Here is a 9,686-nt window from a genome sequence, read left to right as displayed (position 1 = left end):
GGTTGTTCATGCTCAACTATAGAGAGAGATAAAGGGACAAACTTATATCCTGAGCTCGATTGAGAAGAAGCTTGGGGAGATGAATAACCGAATAGATTTTTTAGAAAAAGAGATAGCTGAGCTCAGGGAGTCTAGGAAAGCCATGAAGGAGTTGGGGGCTACTATGGAAGAGGCTCATAATTCTAGTCCGAGGATGGAAACATTACAGAATTCATCCCAAGAATTCTACACTGAGTATGGAGAGTCTGTCTTCTTAACAGAGACCATAAGGGACAAAATCTTCTTATCCATGTCTAATTTGTATTTCCTTAACCTCTATAGGGGAATGCAAGTGGACTTCAATGAGTCCTTTCCTATTGGCCAAATTCTTGATTTTAAGGACATCTTCCCTGCCAGGGTCGCTGCAGCCAAGGATGAAATCTATTTTGCCCAAGAGCAGGGCATGAATATGTAAAAACTTTATTTATTTATTTATTTTGAGTAGACATTATTTGTCTTAGTCTTGTAGGGCGTTTAATCACATAATGAATATATTGGCTTTCAAGCCCAGAGTTGGCCCTGAGACCTTTAACTATTTATTTTTATATATGGTGTTATATTTTCTAAGTATGATTGTAAGGTTTTTTAGTAGATTTAATATTTCTCTAAGTAGTTTGTATCCCGGCCTATATAGGTCCAATGCCCGATACTTAGAAAAATATAAGAGGGATCCCTTTAAACAGCCTAGATGGGTACTTAGAAAATTTAAAACATTCCACTTATACTTATTGAAAGCTTTTCAAAATCTCAAGGCTCTAATTGCATTCGTGAAGTTAGCAAACACATAACCCAAATTTACTCATCTCACTAAGTTTATGGGCAAGTAGAAAAAATCATAATATTTATGATTTAGAATGATCTAATTACTATTTAGCTTTTCCTACTTTTTATTAAAGAGTTATTGAAGCTCTAATAGAGTAGATGTGCCAAGAACTATAGGGAGGTTCGTGACACATCCTATTCCAGGAGTCTTAATTATCTATCTTTGATGGTGATTATGAATGTCAATAAACTAGTTCTGGAAGAATAATTAATGACTTTTTTATTAGTTTTCCACTGATAGCGTCAATTAATAATGTCTCAAAATCCGATATGCTTAAGAATAAGATTATTTGGTGTTTGAAAAATGGTTAATCAAATGTTCATGTCAATATTTCCCTCTCTATAGCCCAATAAGTACATAATTTATGGTAGAAGTCCTTTTATGTGCAATTTAGTCCAATTCGATAGGATTTTAGGTTTGATAACTTTTTAAACCCACGTCGACTTGGGTTGAGTATATGACTGGGTCCAAGTATATTAGGTATGATTACTTGCCAGACCCACACCGAGCAGATGCCGGAGTGGAGCATATCAAGGGAAGCGAAGTGAAAAATGACATCTATCTATAAGCCACAAACTACCACAAGCACCAAAGTACAAGGCTAAAAGTTTAAAACATAATCATGGCCAATCACAAAGCTAAACACAAGCTAATAACCTAGAGTTGACTGGATGGGTCATTGAACTTCTATATTTAGAGGGAAAGTCTTGTTCTTAGCTTAGAACATCTTCAGAAGCCTGGCCCGGCCTTTAGGTTGGGATATTTGATTGAATTAGAGAATCGGTTCTTACAGTGCCTGGAATTAGACAAACAACTCTTTGAAGATGCAGATGAATTGAATTAGACAAAAAAGAATAGGAGGGGGAGGATTCTGTCACCACAGTCTTAGACTTCCTCTAGGGCTAATAGACTCTCGCACCTTAGAACTGCGAATAGAGGCTTAATAGTAAAGGGACCGGTTGGAACGACTAACATAAGAAAGAAAAGCGCAAAGGGAGATGACCTTCACAACTGCAAGGAACGATTGCTGGGAGTCGGCCTCCATTGCTGCCGGGTTCACACCGCTGCAGCAACTTGTCTGCCGAAAAGGAGGCTGCACACCATTATCAGCATGACTGTGAAATGATAAGGATGGCCGCTGCTCCTCTTCTCTTGGCTTTCATGAGGCCCGAAATAAAACATTTTACATCAAATAACTTCATAAGCCACATTATTCAACTTCCACGTAGTAATTAAAGCAATAACCCTCTACTTGTTGAAAATCTTCATTTGTGTTTCATGTTAATTATTTCAATACTTCTATTGACCTAAAACATTCATCCATGTTGTTCCCGTCTTAGCACACATAACATAAAAGTTTACAAGGACAAAAAAATAAACTAAAGGATTCTAATTTATACATGTATCAAGCTGCCTGATGATGATGCACAATGCTATATTGGCCTAGATTTTCTCCCATTAAGCTAAAAAAGTTTTCTTATGTATAAGATAACTATGACTTAGTATTATGAATAGTCGAAACCAAAACTATTCACAAGCTCACCAACTAAAAACAACGCTATATTGTTGTTTTTTCATGCCTTAAACAAGCGTAGCAAAAGGGAAGCTGATTATTTAAGTGTTTACCATCCACATAAGTGAAGCATATAAAATGAGCGTCCACATTATCTGAAGCCTACACAAACAACAATTAACAAGAAATCAAAAGGAATGGCATGAACCAAGCAAAATGAAGATGAAGTAAACGTATGGCTAATTTTCAACGAAGTTTATTTATTTTAGTCAATTTTCAGTGTAAAGCCTTTACAACCATAGCAGCACATTACTTCCGCATCAAACATGAAGAAATAATGTATATCTGCAACTTCATATATTAAAAGCCAAGCTTGGCTTTTATTCCAAGTGAAACCCATGCTTTCAGCTTACATTTCTTGCAAAGTCTATTCATCAGACCATCTTTCCAACCTTTCTTAATTCAAACTCCTTAATCCTCAACATTTCTTTCTCCAACTCAGCCTATTCTCTAAATTAAGGTGGTTAAAGACCATGAAGATTTCTTCATAGAACCCGTTTTCTGAATTTTGCTACGAGTCAATGAATCTCGAGTAGTTATGACATGTTTCTAACGTAATTACTTGACCTAATTATGCTAGCTTGAGGCAAACTCTTGTCATCCAACCTCCAAGGCTACAACTCATTTATTTATCTCCCACACTTAAGGTTCTTAGCTCTCTGGAATATAGAAATTATTATGTTATCCAGTAATAAAGAGTACGAACACTGAAAGCCATGTGTATTTCTTAACCACATATGGATTGAAAAATCAAACTTCCCCTAAATCAACTAGGATAAGAAATTTTTTTATTAGTCTGATCACTTGTTAAGGAAGCATAACTCGATCAAAATCCTACGTTTTATTATTGAATTCTCTAATTATTAGAGGTCATTTAATGGGGTTTCCTGCCTAAGTACCCAATAATAGAAGAACGAAAAGTAAAAAGTCATGTTGTTATAGCTTCCTTATGTTTACATTACCTACGTTATATCACCAAATTGAATATACTATGCCATCACTGGTAACTGAAAACTGTAATTACTAGAACACTTACATCTGTATTACCATATGTGGGGCAATTACAGCATGGGCATCTTCCATTTCACTGTCACTCTGAAGAAATCTTGCTCGCTGCACAAAAAAGATGAAGAAAATATAAAAGGGAAGAAAAAGATATGATCGTAAGATGACACATATAGTAACCATTTAAATTCATCATCAAAACTCTGTAGACGTGAATTGTGGGTGCAGAGAAAGGGTGGCTGAGTAGTAGCAGCAGCAGCAACAACTAGCAGCAGAATAGCTAAAGACAAAAGGAGAAAAAGTAAAACCCCCAATCCATGCTTGTAGTGGATTTGAAAAGTCTATCCAAGAATGATCCGTCAGCTGAAACTAAAATGTTAAACAATAAATAATTACAGTTATAGCATGTGGAAATTTGGTTAGTTCCTCATTGTTGAGATTTGGAGTTTCCTCTCCCGATAATAGGTTGTTATCGTCTTTCTCCTAGAACCTAATAATGGGTTGTTATAGTTTTTCTCCTAAAACTCGATTATAAACACTTAGGGTCTTTGCACTTGTATCCTAAATAAGCTTTTCATTATGTTTTTTCATCTTATGGGAGAGACTTCGAAAAGCGGCTTACTAACGGCTCTCCGATGATGGTATGACTGACTTACTTCACTGTTCTTTCTCCCTCATATCAGAAAAATGGTCTTATAGGCGAGGTATTTAATTGCCTTCTCACTAAGGTAGCTGATTCGTCTTGAATTCTCTTGCTATCAACGAAGGTGTCTATAAGAGCCTTTCTTGACCGCTCATGCACTAAATTAGACTCTCAAACTTCTTCGGGTAGGTGTGTAGGTGATCAGTTTGTTAGAAGCGAGACAACTCGTCGTCGTGGTCCAATACTTAACGTGACAAAACCTAGCCAATAGCTCCTTTTTTTTTTTTCAAAATCCTTCCTTCTAATGATCTTCTCAATCCACTGTCATCATAGATTGGCCTCCCCTTTAAGAAGGAAGGCGGCGTAACTGACCATGTCTTCCTTTTAAATCTCTTGAAGAACTGGTTTGCTCGATAGAAATTACATCCATGGTTTGGTGGAGTGTTTTTTATAAGGATTGTTTGCGACCTATTCTAATGAAGAAGAAGGCTCCCCGATCCTGGTTTCGAGTCAAATTGCCAAGAGAAAGAAAACCTTTAGCTAGAATCCGTGCTTTTGTTGCGTCTTTGTAGACTCTTTATGATCACCTCCTTTGGGTGAATAATTCGTTGGTGGACATCATGCAATCCAATGCTTCAATTTGTTGAAAACATCAATGATAAATATACAAGTAGGAAATTTCTGAAATTAATTTTGTTCAATACAACCTGTAAAAATAAGATAATATAAATATTATAGATGATATTGAATTAAAATTTTTTTAAAATAAATATCATGGGTCAGATGACGAGTCAAAATTTTTAAAACCTGATTAACCCGTATACTTTATATTTTTTTATTTTTATATTTGATATAATTTGCGAATTAAATATTTTTTTTTGTTTAAATATGTTTTGGATCCAAAGTTTTTATTAGTGGACTTTCTATTGGATTTCTTTAATGTAATTAAAAAAAGACTTGTTTATTTGATGAAAGGAAGGGGGAGGTAACTAAAATTTAATGATGGTATAGAGTATGAGAATTAGACTTAATATTGGGTGTGCTATCACATGTATCTTCCATGCTGAAAATCCATCTCTAAATACAAATCCATAAAAATTAAAAATATAAACTCAATTAGTGAATATTTATAATATCTATAAAAAATTAATTTAAGCTAATATATCTAGTCTGCACAGATAAAAATAAACCAAATAGATTGGGTTTATAAATTATAAAATATAAAAAATCAGATAAAATATAATTATCAATGACCCAATTATATATATAGATCCGTGGATTTTAGCATCTGTTAGTTGACTTGCAAGTTGCAAGTATATTTTTACAGTCACTTATTCATAATCAGGTCCATTATTCATTACGGCCGGCTCCAATTCAAACTACCTCCAGCCCATTTTATAAGAGGCTCAGAAGCTGAAGCCACTTTGGTTTTAAAATGGGCTTTAAGCCTACAACTCTTTATACCTATCAAGCATCTTTCATAGCCAGCCTAAAGAAGAAGGGTTTATACCTGTCTCCTTGATACTAAAGAAAACCAGAGACAGACAGCACACCCGCACGCACAGAAAGCAAAAACCAAACGAATCACAGACACTGAAAGTGAGTGAGTGAGGGGGAGAGGATGGAGCTTGCAATAAAAAACCGTATTGCCCTAACAACACAAAACTTCTTAACACCAAAACCAAAACCAAAGGTGAAATCTTTGAGGGTTTTCAGTGTTAAATGCACAGCTTCTCTTTCTTCCTTGGATGGTGCTGCCACTGGTCAACCTCTCTCCTTTCTTAATATCATTTTTTCTGGGATTATTCTATATTGTTGATTTGTTGTTTTAATCGAGAGTAACGTAAGGATTATGTGCATGAAAATGTGAAAACTTTGAGGTCTTTTTTGGTTTTTAAGGAGTGGTGGAAAGGCCTTGGAAAACTTCAGATGCTAGATTAGTACTTGAAGATGGTTCAGTTTGGAGGGCAAAGTCATTTGGTGCTAGAGGAACTCAAGTTGGTGAAGTTGTCTTCAATACTTCTTTGACAGGGTAAGATTTCTTCATGTTCTTTATAAAGAAATGAATTTTAATTTTCTTTGTTTGGCCTTTTTATGGTATTATGTCCATTTATCATGTGGAGTAGTTTACTTAATTGAGTCAGTAGAAATAACATTGATGTAATCCAGTTTTTTTTTACAACGGAGAGTTTCCCTCATTTCAAATTATTAGGTTTGGAACATTTAAAAGTGGGACCACTCCAAATTTGCATAGTTAGATTAGAATTGACATGTTCACCTTAATATCGAGCTGAGCTTGGATATCCACTTTTTGAAGTGGTAGAACGAAGCAAGATAACAGTCATGTCTTCTCACCCTAGGAATGCTATTCTGTTATATGGTTTAGATAGAAAGCCCATACAAATCAATGTCTGAGGCACATTAAGGGACAGACAAGCGCATTTTACAATTGGTGCAGAGACATTAAGCAAAGGTATATATGATGCCAATTTGAAGGCCATTCAAATGGAAAAGGCTGACTAGTTTAAGTCTTAAATAGTTTTGTAAACACTACACACCGTTGTATGTCAATTCAAAGTTTTTTCCCTAAAATTGATGCAGCATTACCATGGTAGCTTCCCAAGCCTGTGAAGTACACTGTCTGTTTCAATTGTAAAAAAATTGTATTATCCATTATTGAAGTGAAACATTTCTCATATATATTCACATTATAGGTATCAAGAAATCCTTACGGATCCTAGTTATGCGGGGCAGTTTGTTCTTATGACGAACCCACATATTGGGAACACTGGGGTAAATTTTGGTAGGTTAACCAGCCTTCAATTCTTCACATAGTATATCATCTTTTTGCTACTGGCAATCTGATTCTGATGCCTTGCATGCCAGATGATGAGGAATCAAGGCAGTGTTTCCTTGCTGGTCTTGTGATCAGAAGCTTAAGTATCAGGTGCTGTTTCTTCATTTGCTGCTTTCTAATCTGTTTCTTCTTCACTTGACATATCTAACCAGCTTCTGCTTATTATGTTTGTAAACTGTCTAATAACTGGATTCAGCACATCGAATTGGAGGTGCACCAAAGCCCTTGGTGATTACCTGCTAGAAAGGAACATCATGGGAATATGTAAGTTAAATTTCAGTTTGTTGATGCTCTGTTTGTTATTTAGTGTCCTGCTTTGTTTGTCAATAGATTTTAACCTCTGCATTTGATGCTGTTTCAATACACAACAGATGATGTTGACACCCGTGCAATAACCCGCAGATTGAGGCAAGATGGAAGCCTTGTTGGTGTTCTAACCACTGAAGAATCGAAGACAGATGAGGAACTTTTGGAAATGTCTCGCTCATGGGACATTGTAGGTAAAAGATTCAGTTTACTTGATGGATACGGTTGTGAGTATTACAGAACATTGGCAGTTCTCACTTTGCTGATTCAATTTTCAGGAATTGATTTGATAAGTGGTGTCACTTGCACTGCCCCTTATGAATGGGTTGACAAAACAGATCCAGAGTGGGACTTTAACTGCGAGGGAAGAGGAGAGATTTACCATGTTAGTATGACTTGCCTTAGTTTGATTTCAGTTGAATATCTTTGCTTACAATTTGCTCTTACTCTTTTTCATGCTTATTCTTGGATTGAAGGTCATTGCATATGATTTTGGGATCAAGCATAATATACTCAGACGCTTATCATCTTATGGATGTAAAATCACCGTGGTCCCTTCAAGTTGGCCAGCATCAGAAACTCTAAAGATGAAACCAGATGGAGTTCTTTTCAGCAATGGACCTGGAGACCCTTCTGCAGTTCCTTGCGCTGTTAAAACAGTCAAAGAATTGCTGGGAAAGGTCCCTGTTTTTGGAATTTGTATGGGCCATCAATTGCTTGGCCAGGCATTAGGTGGTAAAACCTTTAAGATGAAGTTTGGCCACCATGGAGGAAATCATCCTGTTCGTAACCTTGTTGCAAACCGTGTAGAGATCAGTGCCCAGGTGAGTTTTTCAATGGTAACCTGTTTAAATGAATTTTCAATATTTGAATAGGTGAATTCATGAAAACATCAAAGTCAAAAAGGGGGTGGTCATGTTTTACAATGATTGAATTAGAATATAGTAGTTAAGATTGTATGTGCATAGTTGAATTCATGCAGGAAATGCTCTCCTTTTGTTCTATTCTAGTCACTTTCTAACATGCAATGGTTGATGTGGCAGAATCACAACTATGCAGTTGACCCTGCATCACTTCCCAAAGGTGTGGAAGTGACACACATTAATCTTAATGATGGAAGCTGTGCTGGTCTTGCTTTTCCGGCGCTAAATGTCATGTCTCTTCAATATCACCCAGAGGCATCACCAGGACCTCATGATTCAGATTCTGGTAATCAAAGTCCTTTCTTATCTTTGCTTGTTCCTTTTTTTTTTTCCATTTTCTGCACTTCTATGCACAACATAAAATCACTTTTCACTATATAGCTGATACAGAATTACATCCAAAAAAAGCTATTGTCATTGTCAAGTAGTTCCATTATACGACAGCTGAAAGGGAGAGGGAGAGCACAATGCAAAACAGAGTCCTTTCCTTGCTTCATTTTAGCTTTCCCCTCTGCACACAAGTGGAGCTGGGTGGTGTTTGTCATTTTTCTTGTTGTTGATGATGATGCATAATTGCTTCTTGAACCTCATCATTGATTACGCCTCTGTTTATATATTGGATTTCTTGCACATGCATGTTAACCTAGAGTTTTCTCGCTGCAGTTTTTGGAGAATTCATCGAGTTAATGAAGAAAGTCAAACAAAAGGCATAAGCAGAAATATCTGTTACTGTAAAGAAAAGGTGGTGATAAATCTCAGGGTTGTCTTACTCTCAGTTTTGTTGATCTGTGCGAAATAGTTGGGATAATTTATGTATCCCCATTTTTGTTTTTTTTACTATATAAGAAGTTCCAATGGATCGAACATACCATGTAATTTGTCCTATATTAATTATGTCCTTTTTCTTTTTTTGGTTGAACAGGAGGTTCAATGAACTCTGGGCTACACAATGGATAGTTTAATAGTCTTTTCCCGATTTCTAAAGAGAAGAAGGACATGAAAATCTTTTTAATGAAATCAACACGAACAGAGAGAACACACGTGCTTGTAATTTATGCAATTTTCTGGTAATTAATTTAATGTCTCCGTTCATGTTTGATTTGTTAAAAACCATTGGTAAAATGGACAATTACTCATTTTCAAATCTTCACCTTTCTTAGAGTTAGAACTTGAAATCTTGAAGTAGAAATTTTAAGTTTTAACTTTTAATCATTGAAACGCGAGGAATGTTCATTACTTTCATTCTACTACCTTCATCAATTTTTATTAAAAAAGTATATTTTCCTCAAATATTGAAGTTCTTTACCTTTTTTTATTACTGTAAAATCAGTAAAAGAAGCAAGCATAAAGCCAGATAAATACATTCTGCATAATTTATGATCAATCTCTACAAAACAACGACTTATATGGTTTCTCCCCTATTCACTAAACGAAATCAACTAGCCATGGAACCTGAAGCCTTCATAAAGATTTCTACTTAAGAAATGTCAACACAATTGCATGTATATCTAAAGGTG

General features: G+C 35.6%; 1 protein-coding gene across 3 annotated transcripts; it reads left to right on the top strand.

Annotated features, from left to right (window-relative positions):
• The first annotated feature begins 5,577 nt into the window (after positions 1-5,577).
• On the top strand, positions 5,578-9,266 carry LOC18094578 (carbamoyl-phosphate synthase small chain, chloroplastic). Of its 3 annotated transcripts, XM_006368907.3 has the most exons (11): positions 5,578-5,846; positions 5,983-6,115; positions 6,798-6,886; positions 6,970-7,030; positions 7,137-7,204; positions 7,312-7,440; positions 7,525-7,631; positions 7,723-8,070; positions 8,290-8,455; positions 8,833-8,911; positions 9,092-9,266. In XM_006368907.3, the coding sequence occupies exons 1-10, from the start codon at positions 5,705-5,707 to the stop codon at positions 8,880-8,882; spliced, it is 1,293 nt and encodes a 430-aa protein (XP_006368969.3). In that variant the 5' UTR covers positions 5,578-5,704; the 3' UTR covers positions 8,883-8,911; positions 9,092-9,266. The 3 variants fall into 3 exon arrangements, with proteins under 3 accessions (XP_006368969.3, XP_024455008.2, XP_006368971.3); XM_024599240.2 differs by lacking the exon at positions 9,092-9,266 and having other exon boundaries at positions 5,578-5,834; positions 8,833-9,088; XM_006368909.3 differs by lacking the exon at positions 9,092-9,266 and having other exon boundaries at positions 8,833-9,088.
• Positions 9,267-9,686: the final 420 nt, after the last annotated feature.

This window comes from Populus trichocarpa, chromosome 1 (genome assembly GCF_000002775.5).
Source record: "Populus trichocarpa isolate Nisqually-1 chromosome 1, P.trichocarpa_v4.1, whole genome shotgun sequence".
Taxonomy (NCBI): Eukaryota; Viridiplantae; Streptophyta; class Magnoliopsida; order Malpighiales; family Salicaceae; genus Populus; species Populus trichocarpa.
This window is presented reverse-complemented; position numbering and strand designations above follow the sequence as displayed.

Bases quoted from the DNA above. Each gene is read 5' to 3' on its own strand.
- LOC18094578 (XM_006368907.3), top strand. From the start codon at position 5,705: ATGGAGCTTGCAATAAAAAACCGTATTGCCCTAACAACACAAAACTTC. The intron at 7,632-7,722 runs GTTAGTATGACT...CTTGGATTGAAG, and splicing joins GAAGAGGAGAGATTTACCAT to GTCATTGCATATGATTTTGG. The intron at 8,071-8,289 runs GTGAGTTTTTCA...TTGATGTGGCAG, and splicing joins GTGTAGAGATCAGTGCCCAG to AATCACAACTATGCAGTTGA.